Source organism: Gorilla gorilla, chromosome 9 (assembly GCF_029281585.2).
Source record: "Gorilla gorilla gorilla isolate KB3781 chromosome 9, NHGRI_mGorGor1-v2.1_pri, whole genome shotgun sequence".
NCBI lineage: Eukaryota > Metazoa > Chordata > Mammalia > Primates > Hominidae > Gorilla > Gorilla gorilla.
In genome coordinates, this window is record NC_073233.2 from 10,683,550 (window position 1) to 10,699,176 (window position 15,627).

The 15,627-nt window shown below is 43.6% G+C and overlaps 2 protein-coding genes across 2 annotated transcripts; one reads left to right on the forward strand and one right to left on the reverse strand.

Annotated features, from left to right (window-relative positions):
- The first annotated feature begins 210 nt into the window (after positions 1 to 210).
- Positions 211 to 891, forward strand: LOC115932622 (RNA polymerase II subunit A C-terminal domain phosphatase SSU72 like protein 2). Its single transcript, XM_055355234.2, has one exon. The coding sequence runs from the start codon at positions 211 to 213 to the stop codon at positions 793 to 795; it is 585 nt and encodes a 194-aa protein (XP_055211209.2). The 3' UTR covers positions 796 to 891.
- Positions 892 to 9,687: 8,796 nt separating this feature from the next.
- On the reverse strand, positions 9,688 to 10,303 carry LOC101131398 (RNA polymerase II subunit A C-terminal domain phosphatase SSU72 like protein 4-like). The gene has a single exon (XM_055355240.2). The coding sequence runs from the start codon at positions 10,301 to 10,303 to the stop codon at positions 9,719 to 9,721; it is 585 nt and encodes a 194-aa protein (XP_055211215.2). The 3' UTR covers positions 9,688 to 9,718.
- Positions 10,304 to 15,627: the final 5,324 nt, after the last annotated feature.

The following is a 15,627-nucleotide window of genomic DNA, read 5'->3' on the forward strand; positions in this document are numbered from 1 at the left end:
GATGAGTTAGGAGACGATTATCACAACCTAATCAATCCAGAAGTCATGAAGTCTCCACCCCCTAATTAAGGTGACTCAATATAAACCTGCCTCCTGTGCCTCCACATTAGCTCATTTGGAAGACCTGGGTATAGGTGGTCGTCTCCTTGGCTCCGAGTCCCTGCAGCAGCTGAGGTGCCTGTGTCTCTTTGGTTCCCAGTGGCCGCCATCATGCTCTCCTCCCCACTCAGGGTGGCTGTGGTGTGCGTGAGCAATGTCAACAGGAGCATGGAGGCCCACAGCATCCTCAGGAGAAAAGGGCTAAGTGTCCGGTCTTTTGGAACTGAATCTCATGTGAGGCTACCAGGACCAAGACCCAATCGTCCTGTAGTTTATGATTTTGCAACAACATATAAGGAGATGTACAATGACCTCCTCAGGAAAGATAGAGAATGCTACACCCGCAACGGAATCTTACACATCTTGGGAAGAAATGAGAGAATCAAGCCCGGTCCAGAAAGATTTCAGGAGTGCACTGATTTCTTTGATGTCATCTTCACCTGTGAGGAGAGTGTCTATGACACAGTGGTGGAAGATCTGTGTTCCAGAGAACAGCACACCTTTCAGCCTGTGCACGTGATCAACATGGACATCCAAGATACCCTGGAAGATGCCACCCTGGGAGCTTTCCTCATCTGTGAGATTTGCCAGTGCCTGCAGCAGTCAGACGACATGGAAGACGATCTGGAGGAGCTGCTGTTGCAAATGGAGGAGAAGGCAGGAAAAAGCTTTCTTCACACCGTCTGCTTCTACTGAAGATCTGGGCTGGCTTTGTCCCCTTCCTCAGTAAGAACTTAGGCATGAGACTTTAGTCCGGATTTATTGTGAGAAGCATCTGCAAAGACCTTCCACTCAGTACTGTTTGTATTACTTTTGTACACATCACCTGGAAAGAGACTATTACCAAGAAAATATTTTATGGGAAATGAGAAGGACTAACATTTTTAAAAGCACTGAAAAATGCTTGGCATTGTTCTAGGTGCATTACATGGGATAACTAATTTAATACTTAAATCATTCTACAAGGAAGCTAGCCCACCATGATGCCATTTTCCAGATGAGCAAACCGAGCTGATAATGGACTGCTGGAAAAATGATTTGTTTAAGGGTATTCAGCAGATAAATAACATTGTATAGATAAGCACCTTTTAAATAAACTTCCTTTTCTCAGTTTGAGTGGTTTTTTTATTAATTCTTAAATTTTTTAAGTTAGTTGAGACCAATGGAGTGTGGTATGTTAACTTAAATGTTGTTCTTCTTTAATAAGAGTATAATATTACATGTTTGAACACATAAATGTTTTTACATATAGATTATATCTTTTTTACTAATGCTCACTTTAATAGGTAAAATCCAAGTTGGATAATGAACTACATATTATTGTAAAATTTGGAATTATCTGCTCAAATCATAGGTCATCAAATTAAATGAAATAAAAAATGTAAATAAAAAGTATATTCTTATTTCTGTTTGGGGGATGCATTTCAAGCCACTAAGCGACATGCTTTTGTTTAAACCTTAGGAATTACACTGAAAAAAAGAACCCAAGTTGGATAACAAACCACAGATGATTGTAAAATTTGGAATTACCTACTCAAATAATAGGTCACCAAATACAATCAAATAAAAAGTTTTAAAAAAAGTATATTCTTATTTATGTTGGGGGATGGATTTCACACCACTAAGCCACATGTTTTTATTTAAGGCTTATAGATTACACTGAAATAAGCCATCTCTCATATTGAGAGATTCAAATTGTATTAAATTTAAAATGTTTATTGATTTGAGCATTGAGAACATCAGGTGATAAACCTAATGTTGTTTTCATGGAGAAACAAGAGAAACACTTTCCATAATCCTTGGTAGTGGCACTAAAACATATTCACTAATAGGAGAAAAAATAGATCAGAAGTAGTTGTTCAGAGTTGAATTAGTTTACATGTTATCTATTGAATTAGGCTTATTATGGCGACCTAAAATAACAGCAGAGATGAGCTTTCAAAAGAGAATGAGTTTATTTAAACGAAGGATTGTAAACAGGAATGCACCAGGTATAAGAAGTTGTAGGTGCATCCTGAGAGCTTGGGGTAAGGGGAAACTTTTAAAGGCAAAAAGAATTCCACAGAAACTACTTTAAAACCAAGTTTATTGGTCACAGAAGCTGACTGAAGGAGTTGGCGTTAGCTTATTGGTGGAGACAGCCATTGCTAGGCATGTGTTCTTGCGAGAACATTTTATCTGGAATGCTGCAGTCTTGAATATAATGCAGTTACAGAAATATGTGTGAACATGCAGAATGAGCAAAGTGTGTAAGACCTGCTGGTGGGGTAAAGCATGTAGGATGTGCCATAACCTCTTGTGGGTTTTAGGGAGTCGTGATAGCTCTTATCTGAGATATACAGGCATGGGCTCCCCTCCGTCATGACCCTCCAGCTCCACTTCACCTGGATCTGACGACAGTGGACTTCATCTTGGTAGTAACAACTTTCACATTTTTGGTATCAGAAACTTTCAAAGTTTTAAGAAAATATTCTTTTTCCTCTTGCAGTGTAGGTAGCAGGAGGCAACTGGAAGTGGGGAACCCAGCTGGTACAGTAGTTCGCAGAGGAGAGGTTGGAAGCTTGGGGGAGGGGAGTGTCTGTCAAAAGGCAGAAGAATGGACACATTGGAGAGGGATGTTAGAGCTGACATGAGAGACTTCTTGATGAGAAAAGGAGGACTTTGGAATCACTCTCAGATTTCTGACTTTAAGGGTGGCTGGGTCCAAATATATAAGTGAAAGTTTGGGTGGTAGGGCAGTGAGGTGTTTCCTCACTGATCGTTTCTCTCTATTCTGTCAATGTGGCTTAAGATAAGGCCATCAGCTGGCAGTGGGCATTCAGGATCATGATTGGGGATGGGGTGAGGATATTTGGCATAGATAATTGTTTTAAAATATGGGAATACAAACCTGAGTGTAGGTTTTTGTGAGAGCTCTTCTGAAGATAAAAGTGAGACTGTCCCATAGATACTACTTTCTCCAGCCAATCCATTTGGAAAAACATGACAAGGTGGTTGAGTTTGTCTTTTCTGTCTGTTTGGACATGGACAATGCAAATGTGACAGAAGAGCAAGGTGCAGAAATGCTTCGGGAGTTTGAAAGGGTGTAATTATAGTGATAAACCATGAAACCTGGTTTTGGAGCAGAAAGGGTGAATAAGCAGGGAGTGGGCTGGAATCCATGGGTTGTGGCACAATGCATGGTCAAACAGCCCTTATAGTTTAAATAAAGAAGCAAAAGTGAATGGAAAGATGTGGTCTTATAGTTGGGGCATGACTGTTTCAGATTTTGGTCTAGTGGTGAGGTTCTTGATGACTATGACCATGGGTATCTCTGGTGGGGTGTAGACAAGTGCAATTGGAGAAGAAGTGAGAGTGTTGAGGGTGCTGGGTGGATAATCTGTGTGGATGCTGGAATTGCTAAGAACTGTGGCAGTAGCTGGGTGTGAGGAAGCATGAGAAGTGAGAGCTAATATTATCACTAAAAATCCAGGGTGTGGGAAGTATGGGGCACGATTATATGTTGGGCAGAGATGGTAAGAAGACTCTCTAGGTTGTTGAACACCTCTAGTATTGGTTTATTGGGTAGAGGGAGGGGAGCTCTGATTGGAAGTCGTAAAGGTGACCTCGCATATCTGACTATATACTATGTAGAGTGGGAAAGAAAGATTTAGATTTGCTGTAATGAAAATACAATGATTTCTTGAGGAAGTAGCCAGAGAAAGAGGCAAATGGGTGTTCACATGGTTATTGAAGATGAAAAATGACATTTGGATACAAATTTCAGGAAGATTTGAAGATGAATCTTAACTATAAAAGTGAGTTATGCCAGAAAGAAGGATATTGTGATAAGGACCAGTCAAATGAACATTGCTGTAGGTGTTTCTGACAAATTTCTATCTCTTGATCACATGATGTATGCCTTATAATAATTTCTTAATCAACTCCTTTATTTTTGTTTGGTTTTCTGTATTTGTGTATGTGTGTTTTTTCTTCCGTTTTAAAATTACCATAAGAAGACTAACAAAACACTCAAAAAATGAGGGAAATACTTTGTTTCATAAAAAACTTAACATTATAAGTACGTTAACAGCTTTATTAGTAATTGTTTTATTTCCTCTCTTTTACTTCCTCTCCCTCCTCACTTCCGACGTCCAATCTTCTCCTTCTTCTTTTTTTTTTTTTTTTTAGTATTTATTGATCATTCTTGGGTGTTTCTCAGAGAGGGGGATTTGGCAGGGTCATAGGACAATAGTGGAGGGAAGGTCAGCAGATAAACCTGTGAACAAGGGTCTGTGGTTTTCCTAGGCAGAGGACCCTGTGGCCTTCCTCAGTGTTTGTGTCCCTGGGTACTTGAGATTAGGGAGTGGTGATGACTCTTAACGAGCATGCTGCCTTCAAGCATCTGTTTAACAAAGCACATCTTGCACCGCCCTTAATCCATTTAACCCTGAGTGGACACAGCACATGTTTCAGAGAGCACAGGGTTGGGGGTAAGGTTATAGATTAACATCATCCCAAGGCAGAAGAATTTTTCTTAGTACAGAACAAAATGGAGTCTCCTATGTCTACTTCTTTCTACACAGACACCACAACAATCTGATTTCTCTTTCTTTTCCCCACATTTCCCCCCTTTCTATTTGACAAAACTGCCATCGTCATCATGGCCCATTCCCAATGAGCTGTTGAGCACACCTCCCAGACGGGGTGGTGGCCGGGCAGAGACGCTCCTCACTTCCCAGACCGGATGGCGGCCGGGCAGAGACGCTCCTCACCTCCCATACGGGGTGGCGGTCGGGCAGAGACACTCCTCAGTTCCCAGACGAGGTCGCCGCCGGGCAGAGGCGCTCCGCATATCTCAGACGATGGGCGGCGGGGCAGAGACGCTCCTCACCTCCCAGACTGGGCGGCCGGGCAGAGACGCTCCTCACCTCCCAGACTGGGCGGCCGGGCAGGGACGCTCCTCACTTCCCAGACTGGGCGGCCGGGCAGAGACGCTCCTCACTTCCCAGGTGGGGTGGCGGCCGGGCGGCGGCTGCCCCCCACCTCCCTCCCAGGCGGGGCGGCTGCTGGGCAGAGGGGCTCCTTACTTCTCAGACGGGGCGACAGAGCACAGACACTCCTCCCCTCCTAGACGGGGTGGCGGTCAGGCAGAGACATTCCTCAGTTCCCAGACAAGGTCACGGCTGGGCAGAGGTGCTCCCCATATCTCAGACGATGGGCGGCCGGGCAGAGATGCTCCTCACTTCCCAGACGGGGCAGCCAGGCAGAGGCGCCCCTCACCTTCCAGACGGGGTTGTGGCCGGGCAGAGGCGCTCTTCACATCTCAGATTGGGCGGCCAGGCAGAGGGGCTCCTTACTTCCCAGACGGCGCAGCCGGGCAGAGGCGCCCCCTACCTCCCAGACGGGGCGGCTGCCAGGCGGGGGCTGCCCCCCACCTCCCTCCCAGGCGGGGCGGCAGCTGGGCGGAGGGGCTCCTTACTTCCCAGATCGGGCGGCGGGTCAGAGACACTCCTCACCTCCCAGACGGTCGGGCAGAGACACTCCTCAGTTCCCAGACGAGGTCACGGCCGGGCAGAGGCGCTCCCCACTTCCCAGACTGAATGGCTGCCGGGAAGAAACGCTCCTCACTTCCCAGACTGGGCGGCCGGGCAGAGACACTCCTCAGTTCCCAGACTGGGTGGCGGCCGGGCAGAGGCATTCTTCACATCTCAGACTGGGCGGCCGGGCAGAGACGATCCTCACTTCCCAGACGGGGCAGCCGGGCAGAGGCGCCCCTCACCTTCCAGACGGGATCGCGGCCGGGCAGAGGCGCTCTTCACATCTCAGATTGGGCGGCTGGGCAGAGGGGCTCCTCACATCCCAGACGATGGGCGGCCAGGCAGAGACACTCCTCACTTCCCTGACGGGGCGGCTGCCGGGCGGAGGCTGCAATCTCGGCACTTTGGGAGGCCAAGGCAGGCGGCTGGGAGGTGGAGGTTGTAGCGAGCAGAGATCACGCCACTGCACTCCAGCCTGGGCACCATTGAGCACTGAGTGATTGACACTCCATCCGCAATCCCGGCACCTCGGGAGGCCGAGGCGGGCAGATCACTCGCGGTCAGGAGCTGGAGACCAGCCCGGCCAACAGGGCGAAACCCCTTCTCCACCGAAAAATACAAAAACCAGTCAGTCATGGCGGCCCGAGCCTGCAATCCCAGGCACTCGGCAGGCTGAGGCAGGAGAATCAGGCAGGGAGGTTGCAGTGAGCCGAGATGGCGGCAGTACAGTCCAGCCTCAGCTTGGCATCAGAGGGAGACCGTGGAGACGGAGAGGGAGAGGGAGACCTTGGAGAGGGAGAGGGAGACCGTGGAGAGGGAGAGGGAGAGGGCCAGCCTCCTCCTCCTTCTTCTTTTTTGAGACAGAGTCTCGCTCTGTTGCCCAGGCTGGAGTGCAGTGGTGCGATCTTGGCTCACTCACTGCAACATCCGCCTCCCATGTTCAAGCAATTCTCCTGCCTCAGCCTCCCAAGTAGCTGGGAGTACAGGTGCACAGCACCACACTTGGTTAATTTTTCTATTTTGGATTACTGGTGTGAGCCACAGCTCCCGGCCCCATGTCCGATCTACCCCAAGGTCTGACCTGGATTGTGTAATCACCATGTGGCTTGTTTGTGGTTTTACACAAGTCTAATCCATGAAGCAGAGAATGTAATACTTCAAGCTCAGTCTGTTGGTTGAAGCGAGTCGTAAGGCAATGTCCCTGGATAGAAGGGGATGGGTAATAGACTGCACATCATGATGGGGGAATGGCACGCGTGTTCAGCAGAGAGAACGGCTGGCAGCTGTGTTAACAGATGTGCAACCATACCTGATAAACTATCAGACTGACAAATGTTCAAAAGCTTGACACTATACCCTGCTGGCAAGTTTGTGAGGGAAAAGGCATGTTTGCCCGTCGTAATGAAAAGTGTTACAAGCTCTATGGAGGGCATCTTGAATATCTAATAAATGTAAAAACATGTTTACTCTGTCTTCCAAGTAGCCTTATAAGTAGCTAGGACTCAGGTGTGTGCCACCACACTTCGCTAATTTCTATTTTTTATGTTTTTGTAGAGATAGGGCTTCACTATGTTGCTCAGGCTGGTCTTGAACTCCTGGCCTCAAGGCGATTCTCCTGCCTCAGCCTCTCAAGGTGCTGGGATTATAGGCATGAGCCACTGTTTCTGGCCTATACGTCTCTTTGACCACAGTAATCCTACTTCTAAAAATTAACCATAAGGTCTATCAGCAGAATTATCCAACTGAAGAAGTGAGAAAAAAAGAACAAAAAAGACAAGAAAGAGATCCTCAGGTACTGGAGGAACAACATCAAAAGGTCTAACAGATGTGTAGTTTGGGTCTCAAAATGAAATGAGAGAAAGAATGGGACTGATTTTTGTTTTTGAGGCAATAATTGTGAAATTATTCAAATTAGGTAAAAAGCTAAAATATTACAGATTGGAAAAGCTCACAGAACTTCAAGGAGGCTTAAAAACAAAGAAAGTTGTATGTAGATGCCTCACAATCAAACTGAAAATTAAGACAAAGGGAAAAAATTTAAATGTAGCCGAAGGAGGAAGGACAGAAAACACTGGTACCTTAGTAGCATCAATCACACTTGATTTTGATTACTCTCATCGTCCTCCAGTAATGCAAACAGGATTATTTGGAGAAATGGTTGATTCTGAGGCTGGAAATATATAAGATGAACCTGGGGCATCTCATAATGCCAGAGTGTTTCCTTTTCCACGAAAAATGAAGTAAAACCAAACAAACACCACGATGGGGCACATGAAAGGGCCCAGGAGGCAACTGAAAGTGCTTGCGATGGCCAAAAGAGAAACAGTTTGAGCAACAAAACAAAGCAGGATCGAATTGCAAGCCCACATAGAAAAATAAATATCCAAGATTCCATACTGCTATGAAGAAATAATTGAATAAATACATTAATGAGGGGGAGAAAGGACACATCTGTGAGGAGTAAGTCCATATAATTTACATGGATAATCCACCCACAAGGAAGTAGGGCACAAGTCCCCACTCCTTAAATGTGGGCTGCGCATAGGGACTTTTTCTAAACAGTCCAGCATGGAAAATGGGAAAAAGGGTAAATTCACAGTGGAGAAGGCTGATGAAGTGGAGCTGGAAGGTCATGAAGGAGGGGAGCCCATGCTTGTGTATTTGAGATAAGAACTATCACAAGGACTCTCTAAAACCCACGAGAGATTATGGCACATCCTACATGCTTTACACCATCAGCAGGTCTTACACACTTTGCTCATTCTGCATGGCCACACATATTTCTATAACTGCATTATCTTCAAGACTGCAGCATTCCAGATAAAATGTTCTCGCAAGAACACATGCCTAGCAATGGCTGTCTCCACCAATAAGCTAATGCCGACTCCTGCAATGAGCTTCTGTGACCAATAAATTTATTTCAAAGCAGCTTCTGTGGACTTCTTTTTGCCTTTAAAAGTTTCCCCTTACCCTAACCTCTCAGGATACACCTGTGACTTGTTATTCCCCGTGTATTCCTGATTCCAGTTCTTCATTCAAATAAACTCATTTAGAGAGCTAATCTCTGCTGTTATTTTAGGTTGCCATAGTAAGTCTAGTTCAATAGATAACATGTAAATTAATTTAACTATGAACAACTACTTCTGATCTATTTTTCTCCTATTAGTAAACATGGTTTAGTGCCACTACGAAGGATTACGAAAAAGTGTTTCAATTGTTTCTCCTTGAAAACATCATTAGGTTTATGACCTGATGTTCTCAATGTTCATACCAATGAACATTTTAAACCTAATAAAATTTTCACTATGAAAGATCCCTTTTTTTTCTGTGTAATTCATAACGTTTAAACAAAAGCATGTCGCTTACTGGCTTGAAATGCATCCCCCAAACAGAAATAAGAATATACTTTTTATTTACATTTTTTATTTCATTTAATTTGATGACCTATGATTTGAGCAGATAATTCCAAATTTTACAATAATATGTAGTTCATTATCCAACTTGGATTTTACCTATTAAAGTGAGCATTAGTAAAAAAGGTATAATCTATATGTAAAAACATTTATCTGTTCAAACATGTAATATTATACTCTTATTAAAGAAGAACAGCATTTAAGTTAACATACCACACTCCACTGGTCTCAACTAACTTAAAAAATTCAAAAATTAAAAATAAACCACTCAAATTGAGAAAAGGAAGTTTATTTAAAAGGTGCTTATCTATACAATGTTATTTATCTGCTGAATACCCTTAACCAAATCATTTTTCCAGCAGTCCATTATCAGCTCAGTTTGCTCATCTGGAAAATGGCATCATGGTGGGCTAGCTTCCTTGTAGAATGATATAAGCATTAAATTAGTTATCCCATGTAATGCACCTAGAACAATGCCAAGCATTTTTCGTGCTTTTAAAAACGTTAGTCCTTCTCATTTCCCATAAAACGTTTTCTTGGTAATAGTCTCTTTCCAGGTGATGTGTACAAAAGTAATACAAACAGTACTGAGTGGAAGGTCTTTGCAGATGCTTCTCACAATAAATCCGGACTAAAGTCCCATGCCTAAGTTCTTACTGAGGAAGGGGACAAAGCCAGCCCAGATCTTCAGTAGAAGCAGACGGTGTGAAGAAAGCTTTTTCCTGCCTTCTCCTCCATTTGCAACAGCAGCTCCTCCAGATCGTCTTCCATGTCGTCTGACTGCTGCAGGCACTGGCAAATCTCACAGATGAGGAAAGCTCCCAGGGTGGCATCTTCCAGGGTATCTTGGATGTCCATGTTGATCACGTGCACTGGCTGAAAGGTGTGCTGTTCTCTGGAACACAGATCTTCCACCACTGTGTCATAGACACTCTCCTCACAGGTGAAGATGACATCAAAGAAATCAGTGCACTCCTGAAATCTTTCTGGACCGGCCTTGATTCTCTCATTTCTTTCCAAGATGTGTAAGATTCCGTTGCGGGTGTAGCGTTCTCTATCTTTCCTGAGGAGGTCGTTGTACATCTCCTTATATGTTGTTGCAAAATCATAAACTACAGGACGATTGGGTCTTGGTCCTGGTAGCCTCACATGAGATTCAGTTCCAAAAGACCGGACACTTAGCCCTTTTCTCCTGAGGATGCTGTGGGCCTCCATGCTCCTGTTGACATTGCTCACGCACACCACAGCCACCCTGAGTGGGGAGGAGAGCATGATGGCGGCCACTGGGAACCAGAGAGACACAGGCACCTCAGCTGCTGCAGGGGCTCTGAGCCAAGGAGACGACCACCTATACCCAGGTCTTCCAAATGAGCTAATGTGGAGGCACAGGAGGCAGGTTTATATTGAGTCACCTTAATTAGTGGGTGGAGACTTCATGACTTCTGGATTGATTAGGTTGTGATAATCGTCTCCTAACTCATCACAAGAACAATCAAGATGATTAAATTACCTAAAGCAGTAACTCTCAACAAAGGTGGCACCACCCAGTCCGGATTCATTTAAAATCTGGAGTTTGCTCTGGTGGTTCTCCTAGTGAATGGGGGCTGCTATTGACAATGGCCAAGACCATTAAGCTACCTGCAAGCATGTCATAGGACTCTCCAGTGACCTTCAGACATGAAATTGGATGATAAACATGTTGACAATGTCCAAGGCTGCACCTTATTTAATGATCAATTACAAGTGTTGTTGCTTGTTTTAATTTTCATAATGTTCGAGAAATGCAATTGCATAAATCACAGGACCATTGTATATAGTTTTGTCCAGAAATTCACAACATTTTTCACCAATACAAAAAAAATCCCATTCTCAACAACATATCTGCTTATGGTATTTTAAGAGTTATTCAACACAACATTTTCTGCTTTTGATATTACTGAAATCATAATGATTCTTCAGAGAATGCAGGAATTGATGCAGTCGTCTGCCTCCAAGTACGGCTGTGTTTGAGTTTTTCTATACCTAAATGCAATGTCTAGAATTTTTTTTGTAGTTGTATAATTTATCAAGAAAATAAACAAGATTTTAAAGTTATGAATGGGGTTTCAAAAAATAAGATAATCAGGTCACTTTTAGATTGATTAGATTATGATAATGGACTGCTCAGTAATTACAAGAACCATCAAAATGATTAAATTCCTAATTCAGTAACTCTCCACAAAGGTGGCCCCACCCAGTCAGGGTTGATTTATAGGTGAGCTCTGTTTGCTGTTGCTCACTGATTTACCAAATATTGGGTAAATGATTATTTTTTTTTTTTTGAGGAGTCTCGCTCTGTCACCTAGGCTGGAGTGCAGTGGCACAACATCGACTCACTGCAACCTCTGCCTCCGCGGTTCAAGGGATTCTCCTGTCAGCCTCTCAAGTAGCTGAAGACTACAGGCACGCGGCACCACACCCGGTTAATGTTTGTATTTTTTGTAGAGATGGGATTTCACCATGTTGGTGAGGCTGGTTTTGTACTTCCGACCTCAAGTGATCTGCCCGCTTTGGCCTCCCAAAGTGCTGAGATTACTGGTATGAGCCACCTCACCCGACCCAATTTTACTTGTTTTTATTAATCCTTCTTAAATGTATGTATAGCTCACATTTATTTCAATATAAATCAGATCAGAGACATGACTTTTGTCCTTGATGCAGGGACAAAATCTGTCTATAAAGCAACATATTGAATTTTTCTGTGTCCCTCTTAAGGTGATTCTTACATGGCAAATACAGCAGGTTCTCAAATAACATCTTTTTTTTTTTTTTTTCTTTTTTGAGACACAGTTTTGCTCTGTCACCCTGGCTGGAATGCAGTGGTGCCATCATGGCTCACTGCAGCCTCAAACTCCTGGGCTCAATCAATCCTCCCACCTCAGCCTCCTGAGTAGCTGGAGCTACAGGAGTGTACCACCATGCCTGGCTAATTTTTTGTTGTTGTTGTTGAGGATGGGGTTTCACCATGTTACCCAGGCTGGTCTCAAATTCCTGGGCTCAAGTGATCCACCCGCTTTGGTCTCCCAAAGTGCTGGGATTACAGGCATGAGCCACTGTGTCCAGCATCAAATAATATCATTTTTTAATAATATTAACTTAAAAAATTGACTTCTGGCAGGCCAATGTCTGTGTGGGGTTTGCATATTCTCCCCATGTCTTTGTGGTTTTTCTCTGGATACTCTTGTTTCCTCCCACATCCCAAAGATGTGCACATTAGATGAACTGACATCTCTATGGTCCCAGTATGGGGGTTTGCCCTGAGCCCCGGATGGGGTCCTGTCCAGCGTTGGTTCCTGCCTCACACCTTGAGCTGACAATAGGTTCCAGCCACCTGCCACTCTGAACTGGAATCAGCAGGTTGGAAAATGAATGAATGAATACAAATTATTGAAAAATAAAAATTCATAAAACGTGGTAATCATACAAATGCAAGACAATAACGATGAAAGTACAAAATAGATCAGCCAGCCTGCCATGTCTGTCATTATTGATTTTTTAACTGTGTAGTAGTAGGAGGTGCTCCTTACAATTTTTTCTCTGCAAGCATTTATTCCTTGATTTAACTTACCACAACAACGACCGCCATCACTCACTGACTCACCAAAAATTGGGTGAATAATAATCTTACTAGGTTTTATTAGGCTTTCTTAATTGTATGTATAGCTCGCATTTATTTCTAAGTTTACTACTCTGTGTTGAATCTTTATTTAGAAGTTTGGTGATGTTTTTGTGACTCTTGCTCATATCAATTAGCCTATGATAAAATTAATTTTATTATACAGCATTTCAATTGAAGTCATCGTTTTGGGCGCGGTGGCTCATGCCTGTAATCCCAGCACTTTGGGAGGCTGAGGCTGGTGGATCACCTGAGGTCCAGAGTTCGAGACCAGCCTGGCCAACATGGTGAAAGCCTGTCTCTACTAAAGAAATACAAAAAATGTTCCGGGCGTGGTGGTGGATGCCTGTAATTCTGGCTACTCTGGAGGGCTGAGGAAGGAGAATTGTTTGAATCCAGGAAGTGGAGGTTGCAGTGAGCAGAGATCATGCCATTGCACTCCAGCCTGGGCGAGAAGAGTGAAACTCCATCTCAAAACAAACAACCAACCAACCAACCAAACAAACAAACAAACAAGTTAGTAAACACCTGAAAGTTTCTCAAAGTGTGTTCCCAGACTAGCAGCATTAGCATTAATTGGGAACGTGTAAAAAATGAAAATTGAGACCGCAAACCACTGAATCACAAACTCTAGTGCTGAAGCCCAGAGATTTGTGTTCTTTCCTTTACATTTCCATGAATTGGTGTGCAGGTTCACATAAGTGATAAAGTTTGGAAAGTCTTCTCTCAAGTAGGTTTCTCTGTGGGGGACACAGGAGATATACTGAATTGCTGTGTATCTTTCCTTCACCCTGACAGAGGGGCCACATCTCGGCTGGGTACAGGATTGCTGGGCTGTAGTCCTTCCTCTCAGTAGTCCTTAACTGCTATGCTACTGTCCGTTCCAGCGTTGGAGATAAAAAGTCTAATTCCAGCATCATTCTTCTCCTGTAGATAATATGCTCTTTTTAAAAATATATATATATTTATTATACTTGAGTTCTAGGGTGCATGTGCACAACGTGCAGGTTCGTTACACATGTATACATGTGCCATGTTGGTGTGCAGCACCTGTTAACTCATCATTTACATTAGGTATATCTCCTGATGCTTTCCCTCTGCACCCCCCGCCCACCCCATGACAGGCTCCGGTGTGTGATGTTCCCCTTCCTGTGTCCAAGTGTTCTCATTGTTCAATTCCCACCTATGAGTGAGAACCTGTGGTGTTTGGTTTTTTGTTCTTGCGATAGTTTGCATGATGGAACTAGAAATACCATGTGACCCAGCCATCCCATTACTGGGTATATATATACCCAAAGGATTATAAATCAGGCTGCTGTAAAGGCACATGCACACGTATGTTTATTGCTATTCACAATAGCAAAGACTTCGAGCCAACCCAAATGTCCATCAATGATAGACTGGATTAAGGAAATGTGGCACATATACACCATGGAATACTATGCAGCCATAAAAAAGGATGAGTTCATGTCCTTTGTAAGGACATGGATGAAGCTGGAAATATGTTCTTTTTAACTGGATGTTTGTAAGATTTTTCTCTTTCTCCTTAGAGTTCACAATGTTTACTAGCAGATGCCTCAGTGTTTCTTATTTCTCTTCACTCTAGTCCAGTATTTCTCCATTTTTTCATCAATCCCCAGTTATGGAGCCTTTTTAGACACTTTTTTCTAATTGCCGTCTCATAAAATTGTAATAGTAATCCCAGCTACTTGGGAGGCTGAGGCATGAGAATTGCTTGAGCCTGGGAGGTGGACTTTGCAGTGAGTTGAGACCACGCCGCTGCACTCCAGCCTGGGTGACAGAGGCAGACTGTGTCTCAAAAATAAATAATAAAAAGGTCTATTAGATCCATTTGGTCCAATATTGAGTTTAGGTCCTGAATATCTTTGCTATTTTTCTGCCTTGATGATCTACCTAATCCTGTCAGTGGAGTGTTGATGTCTCCCACTATTTTTGTGTGGGATTCTAAGTCTCTTTGTAGGTTTCTAAGAACTTGCATTATGAATCTGGGTGCTCCTGTGTTGAGTGCATATATATTTAGGATAGTTAGGTCTTCATGTTGAATTGAACCCTTTACTATATGTAATGCCCTTCTCCATTCTCAGGATATGAGCGTGGTGCAGAAGTTCTGGGATCCAGGAAATAATGAAGTATAATAGATAAACAACTTGTAGCATGTCTGTATTTATTCAGTGCCTGACTGAGAATCTAGCACATAGGAAGTACACATAATCATTCTTTCCCCGCCTCTCAGGTTCCATTCTCCCCATCTGTAAATTCTGTTTCCAGAGTAGGAAGATTTACTCCCATTTTTGTTCCTGCAGTACCCTCTAAGTAATGGCTGAAATTGTTTCAAAAATAAAATTATGCGACAAGAGCCCAATAGAGGCTCCTTAGGATGTGCCTGCTGTGGACAGCAACTACCACCAGGTCAGCCTGTGATCACACAAGCACTATGAAAATATACAATACCCCGAAGAAATTCGCCCTTCTGAAGGAGGTGGAATACATCAAAACAGATATGAAAATGCCATTGGAGGTTGATGGCCAAGTGTGTGCACCACTATGCTGACAAAGTAACAGCCAGAAGAAAAGATCAAATGAAGCATTGTAAATCTTAAAGAGAAAAGAGAAGCCTGAAGAGGACCTGCTAAGCTAAGGATGGCCATTTGGTACTTTGAGAGTAAAGAGGATTTTGCTTCTGGGAGGCAAAGAAGAGAGGTTAAAGAGCTCAATGACTGGAGCCTGGCCTATGGGTGAAATTGTGGGTACCTGAGTAGTTGCTTATCTACTCAACCTAATCTAGACAACTTCTCAAATGCCTCATGAATGTTCTCCTGTCTCGGTCCAGGTATCTTCGGCATCTCAGAGAATTAACTTCCATTGCCCTTCTTTGTGTTCGTGAGATAATTACCCTTATTCAGGGTATTTTAAAAAATCA

What these genes read in the sequence shown, in the direction of transcription:
- LOC115932622 (XM_055355234.2), top strand. Translation starts at nt 211, where the DNA reads ATGCTCTCCTCCCCACTCAGGGTGGCTGTGGTGTGCGTGAGCAATGTC.
- LOC101131398 (XM_055355240.2), bottom strand. Translation starts at nt 10,303, where the DNA reads ATGCTCTCCTCCCCACTCAGGGTGGCTGTGGTGTGCGTGAGCAATGTC.